General features: G+C 42.0%; 2 protein-coding genes across 8 annotated transcripts in view; one reads left to right on the forward strand and one right to left on the reverse strand.

Moving 5' to 3' along the window:
- Positions 1 to 3,434, reverse strand: part of LOC137285242 (inactive serine/threonine-protein kinase 19-like) — a 38,279-nt gene extending 34,845 nt beyond the window's left edge. The window contains exon 1 of one of the 5 annotated variants that reach the window (XM_067817542.1): positions 3,360 to 3,434. The gene's annotated coding sequence lies outside the window, so the exon portion shown is untranslated. Of the gene's footprint in view, positions 1 to 3,113; positions 3,249 to 3,299 lie in introns of those variants that run through there. The other 4 variants (XM_067817546.1, XM_067817544.1, XM_067817545.1 and 1 more) reach the window with 4 other exon arrangements.
- A 244-nt stretch (positions 3,435 to 3,678) lies between these two features.
- LOC137285243 (decapping and exoribonuclease protein-like) lies at positions 3,679 to 27,384 on the forward strand. 3 transcript variants are annotated; one of them, XR_010956962.1, is made up of 8 exons: positions 3,679 to 4,187; positions 5,528 to 5,751; positions 6,898 to 6,993; positions 7,750 to 7,864; positions 13,374 to 13,509; positions 19,216 to 19,310; positions 22,994 to 24,962; positions 26,261 to 27,384. XR_010956962.1 is itself a non-coding variant. In XM_067817548.1 (7 exons), exons 1-7 carry the CDS (start codon positions 3,754 to 3,756, stop codon positions 23,109 to 23,111), a joined length of 1,218 nt encoding a protein of 405 aa, XP_067673649.1. In that variant the 5' UTR covers positions 3,679 to 3,753; the 3' UTR covers positions 23,112 to 27,384. The 3 variants fall into 3 exon arrangements, 2 of the variants coding, with proteins under 2 accessions (XP_067673649.1, XP_067673650.1); XM_067817548.1 differs by having other exon boundaries at positions 22,994 to 27,384; XM_067817549.1 differs by lacking the exon at positions 26,261 to 27,384 and having other exon boundaries at positions 3,699 to 4,187; positions 19,200 to 19,310; positions 22,994 to 23,082.
- Positions 27,385 to 27,727: the final 343 nt, after the last annotated feature.

A 27,727-nucleotide genomic window follows, 5' to 3' on the forward strand; every position in this document is an offset into this window, starting at 1 on the left:
ATGTTAGGGGATTCATGGAAGCAAAAGCAATCTAAACAGCTCCACTTTGAAATCCTCAAACAGGTCTTAGCTGTTCAGTTGACAACACCATCTGCATATGTCCATGGTGAGTTGGATGTATGACTGTTGCTAGCTGATAGATTAAATTGTAAAATACTGGCTGAAAGTAATATTGTGACATGAAGATAGATATATCTATATATACTCTTTGATGCACAACCTATATTTGAACATTGGACCCTTGTATAATATTGTTTTTGGACAATGGGTTTGGCCATGTGTGGCTTTCACAATCAGATATATCTAGATTTATAACTGAATTTAGCCATTGAAAAACTGTTATTCATAAACAAATATGGCAATCAAACCTCTTCAGTCTTCGTGAAACTAGAAGTTCTCCCTGTATCAAGCAGTCTTTGTATTTTGAAAAATACCAAACTGTTGTTAATTTTTGCTAGGATCCATGACGGCCTGATGTAGAATAAGCCTTAAGTAACCCATGCTTGCCATAAAGGTGACTATGCTTGTCGTAAGAGGCGACTAATTGGATCGAGTGGTCAGGCTTGATGGCTTGGTTGACATGTCATTGGTTCCCAATTGTGCAGATCGATGCTCATGCTGTTGATCACTGGATTGTCTGGTCCCGACTTGATTATTTACAGACCGCCTTCATAGAGCTGCAATATAGCTGAGTGCGACGTTTAACTAAACTCACACATTAATTTTTGCTAAATATATACTTACACTGTCCCACTTTAGATTACATTCACATGTTTATGACTGAAAGAGGATGATGGAGTAATATAAAACTTCCCCCTTCCCCTTGAAAACTTTGTCATTACTGTGACAATGATGTTTCAAATACCATGTGTTATTAGTATGCCCACTCTTTGTCAAATATTGAAAACATTATGGTGAAACCTGTCCAATTGATAAATAATCCGTGCAGAAATGTTAGTTCATGTTTATCAAAGTGTGTTTACCACATCATGAGTGTATTTAAACAAAATTTAACTTCCTAAGCATACATAGGTTACTGAAATATGCCTGTTTCAGGGCAGTAAATCATACAACTGTGAATTGAAATTTATGCTTTATGGTTGTTCTGTCCTTTGGTCTAGAAATAAAAGAACTTGCACTTGTATTTATTGACTCTTATAGCTGTGAGCTCTGTGAGGATGCGCAGAGAATTCCCAAGGAAGATTATACATTTTTTTCTTGTCTTGTGTTTTGTCTTGAAGCACTGATGATGGAAAGTATGATGGGGGAATGTGGTGAACAGATGGTCTTGTTGCCTAATGACAGAAGGCATACATCAGTTGTGCATACGTACAGTGCAAATCTTTGGAGCACTTACAATGCAAGGGATTATGGCAACATAAAGTGAAATTTAGACTCCGAAGCACTGGTAAAGGAAAAAGCCTTTGATGAATGGAGTGTAGAAAAGCAGTGTCTGGGATGATGGGGAATGTACTGTGTACAAGACCATGTGCAACCAAGGATGCTTTATAGCTTTATATCATGAAATGCACCATATCAACATGTTCAGTATATTAATATTTTTTTTTGGTTATTTAGACAGACCATGAGGGTGACATTCTGGAAATATCAAAACTGATTTACTGTCATTGCATTGTTAATGACACAAATAACTCTTCATGATCGTGTACATGATGGATGCTTTGTATTGGTAAAGTGAACATGGGTGACATGGACCTTATCCACCCATAACCATCAATTCTTTTAGCTTCAAGCCAGATAAGACAAAGGTATGAGAAATTTCTGTCACAATCTTTCATTATTCTGTAGATCTACTTAGGAATAGATACAGGTCACGAAAGAAAACCAGAATTGGTCCATTACCTTGGCAACAACAGTGACATTTCAAATGTTCATACACAACAAAGCAAAGGCAATATCATAGATGAACAAACCTGTTATTCATGCACTGATTTTCATTAAAAGGATAGGAGTGTGGCTGTAAACATTCATGTTTATTTTCTTAGAATTTATACAAAGATTTGTATTCAAATAATATATATCACATACACCTACAACCCCCAAGATTTGCACATCATTTTCACAACCTTTCTCCTTATACAGTACAGGTTGCAACGTCTATATGAGACAGTTCCCATTACGCAAACAAGTGACTACCCGAGAAGGGGTCACTCATTCGCGCGACTGCCTCATCACTCACAGGGAAATTCTGCATGTCACACAAAAATGTGTCTAAAAGTGTTATTTATGAAAAATATAAGTACAATTTGCTACAGTCATTGATAGATGTTCAGGTTATTGAATGGATGAAATTTGAAAACGTAAAAAGGAAAAATTATAGAGCCAATTATTGACATAAATGTTTCAAATTTAAGCAAAATATGACAGTGTTCAACAGTTAAGTTCACATTTGTGCATAAAGATTAAAAATAATATGGCAACATGACTGAGCAATTTGTCTATATGCGTTCAGGGTTAACACCTCAGGGCATACATTATTATGTTTGTTAACTATAAGATTCAGTTAAAAAGGTTATCTACATACTGAAGATATGTAAAACACTTGACGTGATTAGCTGTGTATACAGTGTACAAATTCATTTGTTTCTAATGGCAGTTATTCACTGTGTAGTGTAGTTGTAATATACCTGCAGCCCCATACCTGCATATTGATAACAGGATCCATGACATCCTAGGGATTATATTGAAACTTACAATGATGAGGTGAAACACACAACCTTCAATATGAGTTGCACTTGTAATTATTGTCTTTTCTATTGGGTATATTGACCAATGCAAATCTGGGTTGTCTTCTCATGTGAATAATGGCACCCACAATGACAAAGAAAAAAGTTATATTATTTTATTTAGAACATATTCACTGAACTGTTCCTCATCCTACTTTTTAGCATATTTCTGTTGTAAATATAATAGGTTTGAGTTTACTAACTAGTGCTGATATCAGGGATAAGTGACTGATCTGCCGACATCGCAATTTTCCATTAATGTTGACATTTGCGACGTGAATGTAAAAGTGACTGAAGACGTACCGGTCATCCACTCAGCTAAACTACATGTCGCGCACAGAGATTGTCAAATGTAAAAGAGCTGACCAAACTCTCTCTTGTCCGTCTGTTGCCCTCGACACAAAACTGTGCTAGGTCATTCCGTCACTGAGCTTGCGCAGACAGGCGAAGTTAATATGTTGTTTACTAAGTTTCCAAATATGACTGTTGATTCATCTTAGAGATATAAATTTAAAAAAAACATAGACATAAAATATGTCCCTTGGTACATACTTCAATTACAGACAAGCATTTACGTAGTTCTGGGCATTCTGTTTCAATAAACTTGGTTACCGGTAAACAACCACTTGCTCAATTCAACGGCAACAGGAGGCTGACATCTTGATAATAACTGCGTAGTGATGATTGGTTAAGATATGACCTTCACCTTGTTCGCTAACATTTCCGGTTTACGATACATAGTACACCTAGATGCAAATGTTGACTATAGTTTCTATGGAACAGTTTTCAGGATTAGTTACAAAGTTAACTCGTTGACAAAAAAAAGCCTTTAAAATGCGTCGTCATGAAATATTCTACATAAAATAATCATGTACGGTACCTATATTAAAGAAAATATCGAAATAGCAAATTATGAGACAGTATACAAATAGTTGTGACAGATGCAGTTTCATTCCGAACGAAAACTTCCGACTGTCTCTTATGGAGGGTATTGTAAACGGAAAGAATGATGTCTTGTGAATCAGATTTTGGCAAGAGGTCTTTGAAACGTAAAAATGAATTCAGCTCTCATCCAGTTACAAAGTTTGATAATGGATTGCAAGTGAGCAAATTTCAGACAGAACCGAGGGATCAATTCAACAAGGCTTTTCCGTTCTTCAGAATCCCGGAAGAATATGGTTACTTTTCCCAAGACTGTGGGAGACAGTTCTGTTCCGACAAAAGTCAAATGCGTTTTTATGTTCCACCAGCAAGCATGAATCGGGTTAAGTACGATCTTACTCGTGGATATTCTAATCTGATACGGAAGGACGAAAATAAGAAAGAATATCTTGATGACTTACTCAAGTGGGTCGTTGAAAACAAGAAAAAATTCCAAGTAATTCCAAGACAAACTAAGGATTCTGATGAAGACATTCACCCACAAAAATGCGTCACAAGGCAAGGTCCTACAATACGTGTCACATGTTTTACGACCTTTATGCACCACTACAACATGTATAATGAAAAGAGTCAGAAAGTATACTCACCTAAAAGTTTTTACAAATATCATTACTGATTATTCCTACCACTCTGTACTTTGTCTGCCATCGTAGGGCATTTAAGACTCCCAAATATTTCAGCTAGACCACAGGGATGATTAGATGTGAAACTTGTCAGCCCTGACCACAACGTTCCTGCCTAACTAAATATCTTCATATGCATGTCTAAAAGTTAACCTAGCTGTTGGGCAGGGAAATTTGAGAATCTGTCAGTTTGGGTTGAAAATAAACTGTCCCAAACGGTTGTGCAGACATGTATTTCTCCATCATGTGGGATGGTTCTGTTCCTGTTTTTTTCACCTTTCTATGTCTGTCACGATGAACATGATGAAAATCATGACAGTGTTTACTCATGTTGATGAACAAAATGTTTAGATGAATGTACATATGATTAGTGTTCATGACTTATTACTGTTCACCTTTCACTATTGAAATGCTTGACAAAACTCAAAGGAAAAGTAGATTGCCATTATCTGTTCTGATTCACTTCTCAAACCAGAAGAAGAGTTCAGTAACACAATGGTGGAAAAGACAAATGTTGCACAGAGTAAACTAATTTCTGTCATGTTTTTCATGAGTTACAAAATCCTGCTTATCTGGATTTGAATTTGAAATTTGTCAAAGAATAAATGACATATAAGTCAGCCTAGGTCATATGAAGAGAGCTTCTTGCAACTTCTTTCAGGTCATACACTGTTCGTTTAATTGTTTTTGATGTGTTTCATTTTGGCCATTCCGATAAACAAACATGTCACAATATGTTTTACTTTCATTCAGAAAATATCTTAAAACATCAAAACCTTTTTCTGTTGGAATATTTGTCGTCCTGGGCTGTCTTGCTCCAAAGATGCGAAGGGATATGGTCACTTTACTGTGCAACCTCTCTGTCACAGTTTTTCCCATGACTGTTAAAAACACATGATTTAAGCGCTAGTGGATTACTATACCATTCCATTGAAACCCTTCACAACATCAATGAATACACAGTTCTAAGGATATCCACCCTTTCATGATGGGGAAAGGTATTTCATGATACAGTTTTTACTTGGAATACCCAGTGTTAGTTAGTGAGTACATGTAAATCCACACATACTTGCATCTAGTTACATAGGCTTCATTCATCAGAGTATATGCTACTTTTGAAACTTATTGAATGAAAGATTAAGTGTCCAGCATTGGTAGGGTGGAATCGTACCAAAGTGCTTTTGCTGATGTATTTTCTAATTTTCCTTGTTACAGTCTTAATACAGACTTTGTGTGTTGGCGAGGACTACTCACCAAACTGTTGTGTACACCGTATGAGAACCGGGACGGATGGATCATTGCAATCACATTGTTCAGAGGGACATACTATTTGTGTGAATTTGAGACTGAGGAAAAAAGACATGAGCGAGAAACGACCACAGAGAGACAGGACCAGATGTGTTACTGGGGCTGGAAGTTTGAACAGTATCTCACTTCAAGTACTGTATCTGCAATAGTTGAATCATTGCTTTGTACTTAATGCATTCCCCCTTCATACATGTGCTCATGAGTTTACCAAACTTTGAACATGTGCTTTTGGTGGTTGAGTAGCCTATTGGTTAAAACATTCTCTTGACATGCAGAAAACCTGTTTTCGATTTCTCCTCATGGGCACAAAGTATGAAGCCTATTTGTATGTCCCACTGTGATATTGCTGGAGTGTTTGCTTACACCTGTGTAAACCAAAATTCACTCACTGACAGTGTCACAGAAACTGACATGCTGTAGCATGCCAAGATGACAGAACAAATACTGTTCAACATGTACTGTGCAGCATTAAACACAGTTTAATCATTCTCCATGAGCAACTGGAATACTATTTCAAGGATTTGGGTATGGTTAGAATATTGCATATCAGCAAAACACAATATCTAGTAATTGTATTGATAGGGAGTTGCATTCCTCATGAGCAAGGATGCTTCTGTTCATCCACTTTAAGGTAATAAACACAGGAAGTGAACTGAAAAATATGTTGATGTTTTGTAGCAAACATCAATTTTTCTGAATAATTTAGTTCTATTTCCACGAGAAACGCTTAGAACAAACCAATCTTATTTCTTGTTTTACGGATCTGCTTGCCATATTTTTTCGAGAATAAGACAAAAAAAATAATTAACAGCTTCCAAAATCTTTGATGGTGAAGCCTGAAGATTTCCATTGACAGGTGCAGGGCAAATATTTTCATTAAGTGATATGTGATTCTTAGCAGCTCTAGATGTGCTGTTACTGCTGTTTTTTTCTAACTTCTAAAACAATATTGCTTTCATTTTTTAATGTTTGTAATAACACCTTAGAATGTGAAAATATCAGGAATTTATGATAACAATCTGTAACAAGCGTGTTATTTACTAATAACCAGTTTGGGTGGAATAAGTGTTGACGTCTTACTTACATGTCCAGCAGCCTGACAATATATTTCTGTTTTAACATATTTAAATGACCTCATGTTATGATGTGGTTTGGATTCTGGGGGCTTTATGAGGACAAAAATTGGTTTCCATTTATCTGGATTATTTTGTTTGAGGCAGGTACACAGTCTGAAAATACTAGTTCTGTATTGTCATTACTTGTCCATGTGTTAACAGCTGTTGAAGGGGGAAGCCCGGACACAAGTGTTCCTGTTAACAACAATGAAGGCTTCTGCTCTGTGGTGAGGACACGGCTGAATGCACATTCTCTAGGTATGTAGATTAACTGCAGAAACTGTATCAACATCAAGTGGAATGTGATGAGCAGTGTTGATGTGGAACCATCAGGATGCTACCTATTATTAAGGCTAGGACGTTTTGAGATATTGCTTACAAATGTTCTGTACAAGGATAAGAAACAGAAACATGGTACTGGAGATTTGATATGATGTTGTTTCTAGGCTTGTCAGCATCATTCTCATGTACTTTTCAAATGGGCATGAGGCTTGTAAACAGTTGTGGGGTTATTAGTACTACATCATGAATGTTCATGCAGCTACAAACAGGACTGCCTTCTGAACATCCCTCAGCACTGGTCATTGTGTGTCTCAATAGCTGGAAGTTTTTTGTCCAGGAGTGATGTCATTATAGTGAGAGTTATTTACTTTGGGGAACTGGAGACATATGACTAAATGATGCTCCCGTTAACACTTTCGGGGATCAGGAATCAATTATAAAATGGTAAGGGCAGCATGAAGTAAAGATGATTCTTGATACATGTTTCTGGTTGGATACGTGATATATGTTGGAAAGAAAATGCAATGGTTGGATTCTGTGTTTGTGTGTAGTGCAAACTCCTTTCCAGTTCATTTGTTAGTAGGTGTTGCCAGAAAGGTTCAACAAAATACTGATGTTTCACAGCAGGATAGGCTAAGCCATTATGTGCATGTATCAATAGATCTAACAGGAAGCATATATATTAAACTGACTCAGGTTAGTTGGACTACATGTATATGTATTTGTTGGCAGTATTTGGAGGGGAGGTGGATTGTATTGATCTGACACATGGCTCCAAAAACAAGTATGTAGAATTAAAGACATCCCGAAAGATTGACCATCCAAAACAAGAAGAGAAATTTCACAGGTATGAAAATTTGGACATAGAGTTCAAAACTAGTTGGTTAGTAGATTAACAGATGTGCAGACTGTTCCATTGCTGACAGTATCAGGGCTATGTGGTATAAGAGATCACAAAGAATTTCCTATTAGTTTTATGGCTCTATGCATCATCTCTTCGTGTCACCTGATTGGATGAACCTTTTATAGTGTTGGACGCCTCACAGCTTTACTCAATTTTCCTTATTGTGACTCATGCTAATTGCTTATCTCCTCTTTCCCCGGGCAAGGTAGTAGAACACCTGAAAATCCCTTGAAGTTCCCTTCTAGAAAGAGGCAGACGTAAAATACATTCACCCATGTGTAGCCTCCCTTTTCCCGCGCGGTAGGCCACGTGACCGGCCATGCTTGTCACTCTTTCCTTATCTCCGATGTGGGCGGCTGGAAGTACCTGAGGGTCCCGATATGGCAATAAGTTCTTTCTTTATTTTGGTCCTTAAACTAAATTCTGGGCGTGTATGTTTTTTGGATGTGTATATGCATTATATATTATCAAATTTGTCATAATTATGTCAATATTAGGCATGTATTTCTTCAACTGAGACTTAGTCCCGATTGATGAAATCCTGTCTACTATGTAGATTATGGCTGTCAGCGGTTGATCCTCATTTAATTTGCCTGACGTGCAAACCCATATGTTCTTCTAATAATTGTTGTAAATTTTGTATAGAATTGTCTGATTCAGAATTTACTCTCTATACACGGTCTGTTTACAGACGTGCTAGGGACAAGTAACGGTGGCTTGCATTGTCATGTCTAAAACAAGTGATTTAAATTCGGATAATTTGTTTCTCCAGGGCTGTGTCTGGGGTCCGGCATGTCATCTCCTGTATCTCAGAAGAGATCTTTCTTAGAAGCAGGGCTGTCTCAACCGAAGAAGTCTAGGTGGTCGAAGACGAATTCATCTTCTTCGAAATCATCGCAGAAATCGTTTGGAGAAGAAATCGTCCCTCTACATGAACGACTTATCTTCAACAAACCACCATTGATTCTACAGGTAGATATCAACCAACACAGTCATTTGATGACATCATCTAGATCTACCCCAGTGGCATCTTCTACACGTCTTAACCCGGAGGAAAGTTGTCAGACAATGCAGAATTGTCAGACAATGCAGACTTCGTTAACAGTAGATAACTTTACAACTCAACCGTCGCAATAAGTGACGTTTAGAAGAGGAGAGAGGACTGCACGCGTCATCATCGTTGACTACAGCTCGGCATGAGCACTCTCCTAGAGCGGCACTCACGCCGGAGGATGAAGAGGACGTGTATGCACACACTCGAGGAAGATCGTCATCAACGTCCACCTCTTCACGACGCAGTCGAGAGAGAGATCCAACCACGCCGAGTGAGTGCACCCGCTTGGGTGAGTGCACTCACAGGTCTACTCGTCAATAAAGAGGATCTTCATCAGTCTCTCTAGCTCCATTTCGGCCAGAGAGATAAACCTACTTCGAGTGAGTATTCGCGCTCGCGTGGGGCACTCACACCAGTGAGGAGTCAAGCTCGCGTGAGTGCACTCGCGGCTTCACTCGTCAACGCAGAAGGTCTTCGTCACTCTCCCCAGATCTTCGAAGGTGCTGTCAACAGTCATCACCCTCCTTAGCCGTGGACTCTTATAGAAGCTATCATCAACACGGAATGAATGTTTCACTCATGTAGGCATGAAGATAGACATTATTGAGTGTCGTCATCGGAAGAAGCCCAATTTTCGGACTCTGAAGTTAAATCATGGATCACAAATGGACTTGACTTAGCTTTACCATCCAAGGACTCTAATGAAGCTAATACTTACATGATGAAGGATGACGACATTGATGCACTTACGTTCTCGATGTTACCTACGATATCTACGATTCCTGAGATGTTATCTACGGCGTTAAGTCGGCAACCAAGTTTCAACAACATCATGTAACATCATTCAACGTTCATCGCTTCCCTCTTCATCGTATGGAGCCCTTCGTCAGAGCACCGGACGTCGATGAAGTTTATAAATCATCAGTCCTGCCTGCAACAAATCTTACAAGGTAGACGACAAGAGACTTGCTCAGCTCGACAACTACGACGCGCATTTTTTTGGGATTAGCGCCGTCAATGAGACTCTCATCGCAAAGTTCAGCAAACCTGCCAACGAGGAAAAGAAAATGATCCTGTCAGCATTCTTCACTCAGATGAGGGATCAGCAGTTCATGTCTGAACACCTCGCCTCAACTAGTGTGGGACTGAATCTACTTCGTCGACAAGATTATTGAGGTAGCAGGGATGGTCACCCAAGACATGTCATGATGATCAAGTCCATCTACACCTTGACAACGGTGCTAAAGCAGACAAGTCAGTGTTACACTAACAAGTCCAAGTTCTCCGATGTCCAGAGAGAGGAGGTAAATATTGAAGATTAGGGTCTGAAAAACTGGAACCTTGTACCTTCAGCCGTTCCCATACAACCGTCTCAAGTGGGTAGACGTCTCAATGTCTCAACTCAAATTGTCAATGGCGAATACGTCATTAAGATTCTTCGAGACAACTACAAGATACCACTGCAAACTACACCTTCGATCACAAGAGATGACGGTATTATTTTCGGGGGAAAGAATTCCGACACATCTACCTTGAAGACAGTCTGTCGACATCAGCTTCAAGTGTCGGAAGTTTTTTTGCGCGCTTTACTCATCTAGACATGTGCTCGCCAAACAGCAGGGTTATGGACAAGCCTGAGTGCTAGGAAGGGTATTCAATCTGATTGGTCCCCAAGAGACAACGCCCTACGCAGAATGTGATGTTATTGTCCCAGTGTCAGGAAGTCGTCTACGTTAAACTTTCACACTTGTAATGATGGAAAGATGTCGATTACACACTAGATTAGCATTCTACAGCATTATTTCATTCTTCTATCAGGAGATCTGCAGCAATGAAAGATCGGACAGGCAGCCAGCTATAAACAGACTCCCTTCGCATGTCAACTTGCTCATAATGAGCGGGTTGAGGATCTGAAGACGAAGAATGAGGTGTCTTCACAGCATACAAGCTCATCGTGAGAGAAGTCAACTCAGTCTACAGGTGGACTCCACTATCAGGCTACTAACTCAGCTCGGATGACTTGCGAGTCTGAATTCCTTGGGATTGGATTCATCGCTGTGTTGAAATATATCGCTGTCCCAGAGGTTCGGTTGGTCAAAGGTCAAGCCGATGTCAGAACAAACTCTACTCTCTTCGTTACCACTATGACAGTGACGATGTCTACTCGGTCTGCTCACGTCAGCTCAAGAAGACGCCTACAGCTACGTCTATGGCAGTGATTCCTAAGTCACGGTTTCAAGTCTTGACCGGTTTACGATGCTGGAAATCTGAGATAATACCCACTTTGGTGGACTCCCCAGTCGAGTTACAGTCAGCATTCAACAACCATCTCTTTGTAGACATGTCTCTCGAGGGTTGAGGTTGCAGCAGGAATCTGAAAGAAGAAAGATTGCTCTTCCCATCAACCGGTTGGACATGAAAGTGGTGATGCAATCCATCACTGGTGTCGACAACACTGAAAGACAAGCTACTGATGATCCACACAGACAACTCACCAGTGGCTTTCTACATAAACAAGCAAGGGTCAATGAGATCGCCATCTCTACTACACCTGGCGTTTCAACTCTTCAACATGGTCGACAGTCTCATTCTCTAAGTAAAAGCATGTCACGTACCAAGAGTATGCAACATCATGGCAGACGCCTTATCTCGTCCTCTTTGTCCATCACCAACAGAGTGGATGCTGCATCGAGAGGCATTTCAACTAATCAGATAGACATCTGGATCAACGCAAATACAACTTTTTGCAACAAGTCAGCTCAGTCATCATCATGGAAACGGGGACCAAGCTGACTAAAGTACCCGAGCTACTTGCTTTGTTACACTCCTTCAAGTTGGAAGATCAACAACGTAGATTTCGAGCTCCTGCATGGGATCTAAACATTGTACTCCAACATCTCAAAATTGATGCGTGCGAACCGCTTGATCAGACCTCACTTGAACTGCTAACTCAGAAGACGCTATTTTTACTTGCCTTGGCTACAGCTGCACGAATCTCAGAAATTCATGCTCTAGACTGCATGAGTTTTGATGCAAGTCATCATCAGACAGCTCATCTGTTATTTTCGTGTGAGAAATCAACTGCCAGGTCAAAAGGATTGACAGTTCCGCATACCGGTTCAATTCCTGGGCGCCATGATACGCAAGATTTATCATTATGAGAGATCAGATCATTGAAGATATACATCGCATGTACCAAGTCTAGGAGGCAACGTTCCAAACGCCTGTTTATCCCTATATCTACTGAGACACTTATGGAAGTATCCTGCAACACTATCTCAGTGTGGATCAGAGCTGTTACAGTGAGGGCCAATAAAGCAGCAGGATTGGAACCTCCACGAGTCTCCAACCCACATGAAGTCAGAGCCTTGGCCTCTGCTCTAGCGCTACATGGGAATTGCTCGCTATCAACTATAATGGAGGACTGCTTTTGGAAGTCAAACACGGTGTTTGCCAACCACTACCTACGAGACATAGCCACAGAGGGCGCCTGTGGCATTCATCAGTTTGGGCTTCTCAATGTTGCTCAGCAACTAACAGCTCTACGAAGGCACTGAGTTCACTCACCCGTTTTATCACGTGACTTGTAGAAACCAGACGCTCTGCGGAGTATAATGGTGGTGCACACATCTTAAACAGACTAGCATGATTGATTAGGACCCTGTACTTGTAATAAAGATACTACATGAAGAAGGGTCGCAACTAGTCTTGATTACAATATCCCGAAAATTAGTTGCATCAGAAACTAGCAGGATGCTAGATAAATTTGACTGTATGTGATCCCCCCAGAATCTACAATGAATATTAGAAGAGCAGGACCATATTATCGCCATTACAAGTTCCCGTTTGGGGGGGAAATTATTGGACATAATTTTGACAGCCAGCAGAATCCAGTGTGGCCTGACCCACTGCTGTTTCCGTCGGATTCTGTAAGCAATTAGCAGGAGTCAGGATAAGGAAAAATATGTAATTTTCTGAATAAAATTGATATTTTATACTTATCATGACTCATGACAAAAGCACTCCCAGACGCCCCTCACAGGCACGCTGAATTCATATATTCACATGTCGGACAATATACATGGAGAGAATAACAAGCATGGCCAGTCACTTGGCCTAGGGCGCGGGAAAAGGGAGGCTACACATGGGTGAGTGTATTTTGCATCTGCTTCTGTCTAGAAGGGAACTTCAAGGGATTTCAGGTGTTCCACTACCTTCGCCAGGGAAGAGGATATGAATAATTAACATGAGTCAGGATAAGTATAAAATGTCAATTTCATTCAGAAAATTACATTTTCTCTCATAAACAAGCAGTAAATGAAGTGCAAAAAAAGAGTAATGCAGGATAAGCACATAAATATTTTGAATTTACCTCAGGCTATTTTCTTTTTGGTCCAGGTACAAGCTGATCAAGTGGTGGGCCCAGAGTTTCCTTATAGGCATTGAGAAGATCATCTGTGGTTTCCGAGATGATGATGGAATAGTTCACAGCCTTGAGGAGTTCCCCACACAAGGAATACCAGACTTGGTCAAGGTAGTGTCACATAACCATTCCCATAATCCTCGCAATAACCCTCTCCTATGCCACAAACATGCACACACACAAACATATACCAGTCATGGCCAAGGGAGTATGAACACTAAACATGCAGAGACACTCAAAAATACTAGCAACACTGAATTAATACACCTACACACATACTCACACAGATATCCACATGCAAAGTAGCATTTCATTTTGGATAATTGTTTACTTACCTTACCATAGGTCTATAGCATATTACCTCAAGCTTCACTTCATAGGAGATCTGACGGAGTTGAATTGCATTCAATCTTGAATGGCTACCTCGCAATCATGACTGTCAGGATATGGAAGTATCTGGATCTCCCCACTGTGCATGCGCGCAGACTCCATGAAAAACTTCACTTTTACTTCAAGCGTCATCTGAGTCAGACGGGTTTGGATTGGGAAAAACTTTTTTTGATCGAATAAAGTCACAGCTTTCCTCGATATTTTCTTGTGTTTTTCAGAGATCTTTTACACTGGTATGTATATTTTTTAATCGTTGTGTTGATTTTAACATAGAGTTTAAGTTTGATACACGTGTTGGCTACCTTGCGTGAGGCATGTCATCGTGTCTCTGTTTGCACTCTTTTACCACCGCAATGTTTCATGAGTGGGTTTTGATGGTTGGGATCACTTTCTTTTATTATCAGTGCTTGTCTGGATGAGGATATTCTCTTTTTATGCTTAGTTTAGGCACAGGTTTATTTTATGGTGTTCGCTCATAGTGATAACAATTTCACTTGCCTATTGCAAACGTGTTGCACGATGTGTGGCACAGTCCATTGTTTTGATTTGTTACAGCTGTTGTGTATGACACGACATATTTGTGAGATTTGTAAAGGCCTGAAGTCCGGGAAGGATCCTCACCCCTTTTGTCTGGATTATGTGACCGATTCCTGCTCCTTACTTCGGAGGTGTTCATCGTGCGCAGACCTGTCTATTCAAGATTTCAAGACCTACTTGGCTGTTATTAGGAAAAGGAAAACCCAACAACAAGATCACCAGCATCGTCTTTGGGATCTAGGCTATCCCTCCCCTGCATGCCTGAGAGTCAACCATCGGAGATTCCATTGTCCATGCTGGGGACTACTACTCAATGGGCAGCGTCTCAGACCAGAGCGGATACAGACGCTGTTGTCTAGTGCAGCGCTGACATCGATGACGTTGCAACCTCCGACGCCAACGCCTTTGACAGCACAGACGCTGTCCACCCAGTCAGGAGTTTGATGGATTTGTCGAGATCGGACGCCCTTACTCATCCAGACGTACATAGGATTTTGAGGGCGTTACTGTTACCTACCCCTGGATTGATGCCAGGTGCGTCGACGACAGCATCGCCGATGGGATCATCTCAGCTTGGCACAGGCATGACTGAATCGTCGCAGATTGTCCTTCTCCTTCGTCAGGTGTTGACAGAGCCGGAGTTGATAATCCCGCCTCACCCGATGGTAGCAGATGCCATCTCCTCGTTGAATGAGGATTTTGCCAAACTATCGTTAAATGCGACAATAAAAGCGCTGAAAGTCAAGAAGCAAGAATACAAGTTTCATGACTTAAACTTTGCGGATTCAGGTGCCAGACTGGACGAGGCTATTAAGAGGCTATCCTCGTCAGCGTCCTACAAGGTTCAAGATGCTAGACTGCAAGCGATAGATGCAGAATTGAGATGCAGTTTGAAACCGATTTCGGCTTTAGCTTCAACCACGTCTGCAGCGGCAGCGGACTTGACCGAGCAGGATGGGTCGAGGGTGGAGCCCTTATCATCACTTTTTGTCTGGCAGGCAAAGTTTTATATGACTTGTTGGGCCATATCAGTACAGCTTTGGCCAAGAATACCATGATTCGCAGAACAGGCTTCCTAGAGGCTTGTACAAAGTGCTCTTCGGTGATGCTATCCCGGAGCACACCAACCTAAGGAATACTGAAGTATTGCTGTTGGCATTTGAAGCGCTATCCTCTACCTTTCAAGGCAAGTCGGGACTACAGGACAGAGGCAGAAGATGCTATATCCATAGAAGGGTATCAGTTAGATCAGCTTTCACTAGAGGACGAGGCCAGAGATTTGCATCTTCGGACTGCCGCAGACCAGTTGATTCAAGCAGGGACGCCCCAGCCACTCCCGGTAGAGGGAGAGGGAAGCGCCCCAACTCCGCCAGTAGGCGGGAGACTGGGTATCTTCTGGGGAACTTGGCCCATCCTCGGAGATCCCTGTGTGACTGGAATTTTGGAAAGAGGCTACAAACTTCCACTGATTCGTCCCCCGCCATTAACATCACATCCAGAGGTGCGGATGTACTTGGAGTCGCAGAGTCTGCTGTTGAGAGACAACATCACAGTGCTGTTGGAAAAATGTGCCATCGAGGAAGTACCAGATCCACAGCTCTCACCAGGATTTTATTCGCCGGCCTTCCTCATCCCCAAGAAAGACTCCAACAAGTTCTGAATGATACACAACATGGCGACGTTCAACGAGCAATACCTGGTAGAGCCACCACATTTCAGGATGGTGTCCCTGGAACGGCTACGTCTCAAACTAACGTCTGGGGCATGGATGTGCAGTCTTGACACTCAAGACGCTTACCTACATGTCCCAATCTTCCCGGCGCACAGGAGATACCTCAGGTTTGTGTTCCAGTGGGTCGTCATTACCAGTGGCGAGTCCTGCCGTTTGGCATTTCTCCCGTGGCTATTCACCAGAATTACGCCTCCCATCACTCGCTATCTGCATCTTCGGCGGATAGAATTCGACCCCTACATAGACGATTGTCTACTCAGGGCGAACCTCAGCTGCTACGCAGACAACTGGACGTCTTTTGGAGCAACTGGGGTGGCTGTTAAACAGAGTCGCTGTTACAGCCCACTCAGGAGTTAGTGTTCATCGGAGGCCTATTCCAGACGCAGCGCGAGTGAGTATGGATTCCCGTTGATCGTTGGGAGAAGATCTGTCAATTTGTGACGAGAGCCTTGTCGGAACGGTTACGCCTAAGGGAGTGGCAGTCACTCTTAGGCCTCCTGACATTGGCACAAGATCTAATTCGCAGAGGATGCGTGATGCTAAGACCATTGCGGTGATTCATTCTCCCGTATATACAAGAGGACGACATCGGGACACGATTGCTACTTCCAGTGCACCTGCACAGGTACCTGCGTTGGTGGACGATCCGGACTAATGAGTTGTTCGTTGACGCGTCACTTCAGTGTTGGGGAGCACATTCAGGTGAGCACACTCAGCCCTTGGGGCTTTGGTCTGACATGGAGGCAGGTTGGCATATCAACAACCTAAAGATGGAGGCGGTAATTCAGGCGATAAGTCATTGGGCGTCACGACTGCGACACTCCAAAGTACTGATCGTGTTGGACAACCTGACTGTGGTGTGGCTAATCCGGAAACAAGGAACAACCAGATCCAAGTCCCTTCTAGATCAGAAGTTTTCCCTGACCAGTTTGTTGGAGACAGACCACATTGAAGCAAGAGCTTGACACATTCCCGGGTTGCAGGAATGTATTAGCCGATACGCTCTCTCGACCAGGAAGGCCGTCTCAAACCGAGTGGATGCTCCACCCAGAGATGTTCCTATGCCGAGAGCACAGACGTCCGCTGATAGATCTTTTTGCCACGAGGTTCAACACTCAACTTCCGGTTTACGTGTCACCAGTACCAGACCCAGCAGCTTGGGCAACCGACGCTCTGTCATTGTCATGGGAGGTGCGTTCCCACCACCAATACTGGTACCAGCGATTGTGGCGAAACTCAAACTAACAGCACGGATTCGACTGCTTTTGGTCGCGCCCTGGTGGCCAGTGAGGATGTGGTTCCCAGAGCTATGCCGTCTTGCAGGAAGAAACCTGTTCCGGCTTCCAGAGTGGGACCAGTTGCTGCGCCATCCCCACAGTTGAATGTTACACCCGGACCCAGCGAGGTTTCATCTGTGCGCGTGGTCCATCTGCATCGGACTTTACAGGCCAAGGGCTATTCGGCACAAGAGGCAAAGATTATTGCCAAGGCGTAAAGAGCATCTACTCGATCACTTTATGATGATAAGTGGACTACCTTTGAGAAGTTCTGCGCCCAGAAGTCCCAGAACCCTCTCACAGCATCACCCCAGTTCCTGGTTGAGTTCTTACGATACCTACGCTGCTCGAAGAAACTCATAGGGAGTACGATCAGCACCTATCTGTCAACTTTAAACACGGTGTTGGCTGTGAAAGGTGATAAGAAGGTCTCCAAGATCCCAGAGTTGATTGCGATGCTGAAGGCATTCACACTGGAGAACCAGAAGGCAAAGTTCCGACCACCAGCCTGGGATTTAAACACTGTACTTCAACATTTGAGAGGTCGTCCATATGAACCTTTGGAGAGGATGTCCTTGGATTTACTAACCAGGAAAACTGTATTTTTGCTTGCTTTAGCTACTGCAGCTAGAGTAAGTGAGATTCACGTGTTAGACGTGACCAGGGTGTTTTGAACAGACAAGACAAGGTATGGCACATTTGGGACTCTTGTGGGACTACTTGGCTAAGAATCAGCTACCAGGCCAGCCGGACAGGTTGTTTACTATCCCGCCTCTGTCGTCCATAGTCGGGCCAGAGGATAGAGAAGAACAGCTACTGTGCCCCGTTCGGTCATCAAGAAGTCAGCACCACGTCGAGGAAGTAGGAAGAGGTTGTTCCTACCTATTTCGACAACGACGAAAGGTGAAGTCAACAGAAACACCATAGCGCTATGGCTGAGGCAGACCATCTTAGCAGCGTATGATGCTCAGAATCTTCCTCACCCGATGACTAATAACTCACATGCGATTCGGGCATTTGCGTCAACTATGGCATTGCACAGGAATTGCTCCATTCTGGACATCATGGCAGGGTGTTTCTGGAAGTCGTTGACGGTCTTCTCGAGTCACTATTTATGTGACCTGGCAGTAGCAGACATGGAGGGATTGCAGTCTTTCGGACCTCTAGTAGTTGCTCAGCAACTTACCCATCCGGTCGCCCTTTAAGGTATGAGGATACTTACCTTGGTCTATAGGTGCGTGACTTACTACTCTGATTTTGTTCCAGTTCCCTATTGGAGGGGATGTTGCGGCAGATTGTCACACAAGAGTATCAGTAGTGGTCCGTCTGCCCCGAGGCATATGTGGGATTCTATTACATGCTAGCGGTCCATGGGAATCCGTCACCACCTTCCTAGCTGTGGTATCCATATGCTATAGACCTATGGTAAGGTAAGTAAAAAATTTATTAAAATCTAAATATTTTAGAGATTTAAATACTTACCTTACCATAGGGCGGTAACTCCCTGCCAACGCTGGATGCTCCTCCCCACTTCGCATTCTTTGGACGGTATGTAAAAGTTTTTCATGGAGTTTGCGCTCATGTGCAGTGGGGAGATCCAGATACATCGGTATCCTGACAGTCATGATTGCGAGGTAGCCATTCAAGATTGAATGCAATTCATCTCCGTCAGATCTCCTATGAAGCGAAGCTTGAGGTAATATGCTATAGACCTATGGTAAGGTAAGTATTTAAATATCTAAAATATTTAGATTTTAATAATATTGTTCACATATCTGTCTTTAGAAACTGCAGCATTGTAGGCACCAGGTTTACTTTGCAACATTTTGACTCATAAATATAGGTAACAAATATAGGTAACAAAGATTTTTCCTGTTTCAGGGTATTCGGAATCCATGGAATGCAGCGGTGTGCTTCAACTTTCTTGACAAGTTCCTTGAGTTTCTCAAACAGACAGTTACCACAGATGATCCAAGGTTTGTATAGACGTTGACAAAGATACAGTATTGACACTCATTCTTAATTCATTTCTCATCATCTGGAAGTCCAGGTTTGAGATGCAGCCCAGCAACTTAGGCCCTTAGGCTAGGTTAATTGCATGAGATTGTCATTGTTCCTGATGTTGCTGGCCACTGTTGTTATTTATAGCTTATTGTTTTCCAAGTTGTTTCAACTGGAATGCCTGGTCTCTCTGTTGCAAGGAAAGAATTTAAGTATTTAAGGACTTTATCGTTATTCCCAAATCTGATTATTTTTCCTAATCCAGACTCATGCTTAATTGGTTATCTCCTCTTCCTGGCGAAAGTAGTGGAACACCTGAAATCCCTTGAAGTTCCGTTCTAACAGAAGCAGACGTAAAAATATATTCACCCATGAGAAGCCTCCCTTTACCCACGCACATGGTCAGCTGATTGTCCATGATTGTCACTCTCTTCCTATCGCCCGATAAGGGCGGCTGGAGGCACCTGGTTTCCCTATTAGGGTGATACGTTTTTCAACTATTTTGGTCCTTTAACTAATTTATGTTGTATGCGGTATTTGGTTTATGAATATGTATTTTAATTGGTTAAATTTGTGATTATTGTGTGTTTATATAGCACATAATTCATCAACTCAGACTTAGTCTCAGTTGATGAAATCGTGGTTACAGTGTAGATTCAGCTGTCAATGGTTAACCTGCACTTAGTTGGTCTTGCGTGTAAGCCTATATGTTCCTCCACTTTTTGTTGTGAATTTTGCAGAAATTAATCTGTTTCTGAATTTATCTGATATATTCGTTCTGTTCACAGGCAAACGAGGGACGGACAACATTGGCTTTCAGTAGCCAGGTATAAATTTAGCTTCGGGTAACCAGTTTATAGGCATATCTCCGGGGCTACCCCACGGTTCCAGCGACTCGTCCCCTAGACCACAGAAAAGAACTTCTTCGGAGACGGGGCCGTCGAAGCCTAAGAAGTCTAGATCGTTATCATAGCGAAGGCGAAGTTGTCTGCAACAGAGTTGTTGCAGAATCAACATGCTTCGAAGAAGACGTGCTTCGGTGACGAAATCGTCCCTCTACAGGAACGACATAGCTACGATGAGCCGCCGTTAATTCTACACAACGCGCAGAATGTAAACCGGCATAGACAACTTTGCCCTGACTGCATTGTAACCGCTCCGGAACCCTAATGAGGGTCGTCAGACAAGACAGACTTTATCAGCAGCCTTGGTCATTGCAGCAGACAACTTTATGAGTCAGCCATCACTACATTCAACGCAGCCATTCCACGCAGACATCCTCATGCTGCATGAGCTTGGGAAAGCGTCGTTTTGAAGAAGAACAAAGTCTAGCTCCATGTGAGCACTCATCTAGATATGCACTCACTACAGGGGATGAAGAGGAGGCGTATGCATACACCTGTTCAACAAGATTGTCTCCGGCTCCTGTGACTGCTGCTCCATGTGAGCACTCAACTACATCTGCACTCACTCCAGGTGATGAACAAGAAGATTGTCACCATCGCCCTTGTTATTTCGTCGCAGTTTGAGGGAGATCCACCTACATCGAGTGAGTGCACCTGCATGGGTGAGTGCACTCACATGAATGAGTCTCATCAGTCTCCTCAGCTCCTCGAAGGCTCTGTCAGCAGTCGTCGTCCCCTTCAGACCTGGACTCGCATAAGAAGGATCGTCGGCATCCATCGAATGCGTTGCAGTCATGGATGGATGAAGACAGATACTACCGATCTTCATCACCAGAGGAAGCCCTCTTCTCGGACTCTGAAGTTACATCGTGGATCACGAATGGTCTGGACTTAGCCTCACCATCCAAGGACTCAAAGAAACCAACACTCATAGGATGAAGCATGATAACATCGACAAGTTGATGTTTTGGCCGATAGCTCCGAAAAGCTACGATTCCTGAGATGTTAAGTACGGCATTCAAGTCACCAACAACATATGCCACTTTTCAACACTTCTCGCTTCCTTTTTCACCATATGGAGCCCTTCATCTGAGCCCCAGATGTAGACGAGGCATACAAAGCACGCGTCTCACAGAAGAAGGTTCAGCAGTTAATGTCTGAGCACCTCGTCTCTGCTACTGTGGGACTGAATCTACTTCGTTGACAGGGTCTCTTGTCCGCCTCGTCATGGAGTGAAATTTTCACGAGGCCCTTATATCAAGCCCCGTCGTCAGCACCCATAATATTGTAGGGGAAGATTGAAGAGAGAGCTCTGATGGTCGACCAAGACTCCAGTGGAGTCAAGATGATCAAGTCCATCGATACAGACAATGGTGCTCAAGCAGACAAGTCAGTGTTACACTGACAAGGCCAAGTTCTCCAGATTCCTAAGATTGAGAGATAAGAAGTTTAATACTAGTGTGTCCAGGGACGGAAGAGGAGGTAAACATTCAAGATCAGGTTCGGAATGACTGGAATCTTCTACCCCTGGCCGTTCCCATACAACTGTCTCAAGTGGATGGTTGTCTTTAACTCTACTGAGACAACTGGGGAATTCTCAACAACGAAGATTCTTCGAGATGACTAGAAGATATCATTGCAAACTATTCCTCTGATCACAAGAGATGACGGTGTCTTCGGTGGAAAAAATTGGTGGGAAAAATTCTGACACATCCATCTATAAGACAGTCTGTCTTCATCAGCTTTAAGCGGCGGGAGGTTTTTTGCATGCTTTTACTCATCTAGACACATACTTGGCAAACCTGAATGCTAGCACAGGCATCACCGTCTGAACAAGATTTCACGATGATCAGTCAACTGCTACACCGGTGACGTCAGGTCTACAATCTGATTGGTCTTTGAGAAACAACGCTCTGTGCAGAATGTGGTGTTATTGTTCCAGTATCAGGAAGTCGCCGGTGACTTTCAACACTGGAAAGATTTCGATTACATACTAGATAACAGTCTACAGCCTCATTTGATTCTTCAGGCAGCATAGAGGTCTTCTGACAGCTGACTCAACATTGCCTATCACGAAGTAGACTTCCTTCAAATGTCAACACGCTCATAATGAACAGTATTGACGATCTGAAGTGAAATGAAGAATGACATATCTTCACGGTATACTAGTTCTTCATGAGAGAAGTCAACTCAGTCTACAGTTGGATTTCACTATCAGGCTACTAACTCAGCTCGGATGAAATGTGAATCTAAATTCCTTGTGATATGATTCATCCCTACATGGAAAAACACCGCTGTCCCAGAGAATCAGTGGGTCAAAGTTCAAATTGATGTTACAAGTTCCCATTAAGGGGGGGAAATTATTGGAAGTAATTTTGAACAGCCAGCAGAATCCAGCGTGGCCTGATCCACCACCGTTTCCATCGGATTCTGTAAGCAATTAAGCATGAGTCAGGATGAATTAAGCATGAATCATGGCCAATCAGCTGACCATGTGCATGGGTAAAGGGAGGCTTCTCATGGGTGAATATATTTTTACGTCTGCTTCTGTTAGAACGGAACTTCAAGAGATTTCATGTGTTCCACTACCTTCACCAGAAAGAGGAGATAAGCAATTAAGCATGAGTCAGGATAAGTATAAAATGTCAATTTTATTTAGAAAATTGCATAATTAATAAGTAACTTTATACTTGATTTTGAAGACAATTTATGTGCAAAATGTATTAGTTGATTCGTATATTTCACTGTTTCAGAGTTGTTTATGTGTGCAGATGGCGGCCGAGACAGGATGTCAGCTGTGAGAAAATGGCACCCGGCTCAGAGTTTGTCTTCCTTCCAGATTGGTTCACTCAAGAGGAAGCATGGGGTTAAACAGGGACTTGTGTCACAACTTTCTCTATCTGGACATTCAGAATGGTTCAACCAGGTGGAAGTCATGTATGACAACTACAGTCATCCCTCGCCATAATGCGGGGGTCCACGAATGACATCAAAGAACTTCTATTCCATTATCAGAATATTGTACATATTAAGCTGTTATTGTAACAGATTATTTTACATTGCTATCTGGCTAGTATATAATGCGAGTTTTCTGAAAACATATTCAACATAACAATGAACACAGGCTGTTACCTGTCTGGATACAGTTTACGTAGGAGACAGTTTGACAAGTCACCGTTGTCTTCCCATGATACTTGCAACTTTGATGTAAAAAACCAAAGTTTTGCCCATTTAATTGTTGAAACACTCTTCACTGAGTCAACAACGCGACTCTCGGAGTCCATGGATTGCGAGACTGTAATCTGTTGGTGACTGCTAAGAATAATGTGAAATTGGTGCTATCGGGGTAAACGCGAAAAACGTACCCTCACGAATGAGGTAAGCAGAAGTTGTATGCATATGGAATGAGGTAATGCCATTCTCTCATGGTGTTTCCGTTGTTTCTGTCAACAGTTTTAATAGATAAAATTGGGATTGAATTTAATCAAATAAAATGTGGTTTCTGACACCATACGTTCTGGGATGTACTCGTCGTAACTCGACTGATAGCATGTCTTGTCTTTCATAAGTTAATACTACGATGTTGGTACTATTATTTTTGAGAAAACCCTGCATGTTTTAAGCATCTGAAACACAATGGATATGTACAATAAACACTGCCAGTTGCCATCAGCACCGAATTTCACTAGTTTAGTAATTTATAAGAGCGCAACAGCGGATTTGTTGATGAACTATTTTTGATTTCATGAAGGGGTGTGATCGCAGTTCAACCTTTTTTATGGGAGCCATTGATTACCCCGCAGTTTAACTGAATCCACTGTATTGTGAAGCGCGTTATTGCGAGGGATGACTGTATATGGGTGGTAATGTCTTTCGCATTGTTTTACATGACATTTCTGGGCCACTTCTTGTCCTTTCTTCTGGTGGTTAAGGACAGGTGTAGGAAACATATCATATAAACCAGATTTACAGGCTGCCAGAGATGTACATACAGTTAATCAATGAGGTCGGATCAAAAAGAATTTACAAACACAATGATAACTGGGATGAGGTAAAGCCAGTTGACACAGACAATGAGGATAAGGAGATGTGAACACAGCACAGTGTATACAGCTCATTTACTGACAATAGAGGCGAGTATGGTGCAGCTTTTGTGATGTTCATGGGAGGCATGCACCATGATTTCTATTAATCTTTGTGGTTAATCTCCTGATATTGATGGCTTCTAGTATTTTCAGTTTCCACCAATCATGAACATTTGTAGCGAAGATGCTTATCTGTTGCCAGTCAGTGGAGTGGGTGAGGTTGATAATTATATGCTCTGAAAGGCCAGATTTGTGGTTGGCTTTTTTCAGTAAATGCTTTGTGTGCCTGAGTTGTATATCAAATGGGCGTGATGTTTCTCCAATTGTAGCTACTGCCACAGTTGCAGTTCAGTTGGTATATGCAGCCTCCGGGTTTGTTTTTAGTCTGATAGCTGGTACCTTGTTCATTTGCTTTTAAGATCATCTTCAAAGTTTTGTATGAATAACATGTGACACCTATGCTTGTAGTTTTTCTGAGAATTTGGCTTATGTGATGACTAATCTGGTAGTGGATGTTGATTCTGATTGGCAATGGTTCAGGTTTTAGTGGGTGTTGCTGGTTAAGAGTTTTGGCTGTGGTCTGCTCTACAGGGTGTGCCTTGAGATAGTCAGGGAGGGTGATGAAAATTCTGTTTAGGTTATACAGTATGGTTCAAAATTATTGAGAATAGCTAAAGCATTTCATATTATTAAACGAGAACAAATCAGATAAAATTGAATGTATTGTGAAAGTGAACTGACCTTTTCATGTTGTGTAGGTAACAATTTAATATTTTATCAAGTCTCCTTGAGCTTCACGGCACAGTCTAAGACGGGTAGGCATACTTCCTATCAGAGAGGTTAGTGTCTCGTGAGTTATGCTGTCCCAGTATCGGACCACTTCTCTCTTCATGTCTTCAATTTTTGTCAACCCCTTTTGATTCACACATTCCTTCATCATCCCCCAAATGTTCTCAATGGGATTAAGTCAGGACTATACGCAGGAAATGGTAATGCAGTCACATTTTTCTCCTGAAACCACTGCTTGGCATGTTTTGCAATGTGTTTAGGATCATTATCTTGCTGCAAAATCCAGTCATTTCCATAAAACACATGTGCACTTGGAAGGAGAAAATTATCTAATATGTTAGTGTAGCGTTGACTTGTCAGATTTCCCTCAAACACACACAGCGGGGTCGTTCCTAATAAGGATATCCCTCCCCATACATGAAACTTTGGGCTGTATTTAGGTCGTTGATACAACGGTGCTGACGCAGACTTTGTCCATATTTTCACATTATTGGGATATACCCATATTGAGCTTTCATCAGTAAAAATCACATTTTCCCAGTCAAAGTTTTCATGTGCCCAACACCACTCAACACGCCTGTCTTTATGTTCTTGTTTCATGAGAGGAGAAGGAATTCCAGTCTTTTTCTCCCATCCAAGATCAATCAAATTTCTTCTAACTGTAGATTTTGATACAACTGTTGATCCCCTTTCTATCATTTCATACCTGATGTTGGAGATGCTTGCCCTTTGCTTTTTAGACGCTAAAATTCCCAGCCAGACGCGATCTGAGAAGTCCAATTTTCTGGGTCTCCCTGCTCTTTTCTGGTGCCCAAAATCCTTTCCCTCTTTAAAATTCTTCCTAATCCTATACACAGTAGAAAGAGGAGTTCCTGTTCTCTCTGCCAATGTATTTACATCATCAATTCCTTGATTACACAACTCAAAAATCAACCTTCTTTTATCTTCAGCAGACATTGTTGACAGTGCTGAGGAAAATGACGTCTGCTACAAATTCAGGGGAGGTAACTCTAATTGTACTATACTCAGTAGGCCAAGATGAGTTACCTCCTTTATACCATTACTTAGTTTTAAGTATCAGTGAATCAGTTGAGGTGTTAGGATAGCTCAAAGTAAGAAGAAAAATTCTCAATAATTATGAACCAGACTATATATCTCTATACATAGTTTGTTGCTGTCACAGATGGAATTGGCTGTTCTTGTTTGAGTTGATATTATGGAAGTTTAATTCGGGCGGTTGTGGATAGACAGGTAATGAATGTATTGGTCAGGATGGGTTGGCTTATTGTAAACGGATGTAGTGATCTTAACAAGTGAGTTATGGAGTGAAACATACAGGAAAGTCAAAGTGTGTTCTTGTTAAGTCTGGAATGGAGACATAAGGTTGATTCTTGAAAGCTTGTTATGTAAACTTCAGTGATGAGTGGAAGTCAAGTGGAAGTCTACAGCTCTACATGGTTTGTTGAAACAACACCCTGTATCTGGACATTCAGACTAGTTCACCAAAGCTGCAGTCTGAAGATGAACATGGGCTGGTGTAACATTACCCTGTATATGGACATTCAGACTAGTTCACCAATGTGGACGTCTCTGGCTGAACATGGGCTGGTGTAACATTACCCTGTATATGGACATTCAGACTAGTTCACCAATGTGGACGTCTCTGGCTGAACATGGGCTGGTGTAACATTACCCTGTATATGGACATTCAGACTAGTTCACCAATGTGGACGTCTCTGGCTGAACATGGGCTGGTGTAACATTACCCTGTATATGGACATTCAGACTAGTTCACCAATGTGGACGTCTCTGGCTGAACATGGGCTGGTGTAACATTACCCTGTATATGGACATTCAGACTATTTCACCAATGTGGACGTCTCTGGCTGAACATGGGCTGGTGTAACATTACCCTGTATATGGACATTCAGACTAGTTCACTAATGTGGACGTCTCTGGCTGAACATGGGCTGGTGTAGCATCATCCTGTATATCGACACCAAGGTGGAAGTGTGGGGCTGTGAAAGACCATCCTGTATTTGAACATTAAGATGAAACATTACTGGAAACTACAGATACATTTAGGGTCAGGAAGGGATTTTAGTGTAAGTGTTGTGATAACTGTTTTACTCTTTATCAGCAAAATGGCAGCTATTGTACGCTTTTAGTCATGCTGGTTGATTTGTTTATCTCAGTCGGTTTGATAATTGAATAAAAGTGCACAGAAGTATATGTGCTTGATTGTGGATAAAATCCAGTTTTACATCAAATCACTCTTGTTATTTTTACGTGATGTCATCATGCAACTGTTTTTGGACTTACTCACTTGAAATATCAAATCAAATTGTTTACTTAAAAAAACAGACAAAATGGCTCACTAATTATGATCAGTTGATTGTAAACAGTCGCCATCACTGTACAAAAACCGGTTGTATACATTTGATGTGTGTACTGGTTCTTGTGAGTGCATTTGCAGAAGAGTGAGTGAGTTGTTAGTTGTGTGTCGCACTCGGCACTATTCCAGCTATATGAAGGCAGTAAATAATTGAGTCTGGGTCAGACAATCCAGTGATCAAAGCATGAGCATTGATCTGCATAAATGGGAATCTATGA

Source organism: Haliotis asinina, chromosome 5, assembly GCF_037392515.1.
Source record: "Haliotis asinina isolate JCU_RB_2024 chromosome 5, JCU_Hal_asi_v2, whole genome shotgun sequence".
Classification (NCBI taxonomy): domain Eukaryota; kingdom Metazoa; phylum Mollusca; class Gastropoda; order Lepetellida; family Haliotidae; genus Haliotis; species Haliotis asinina.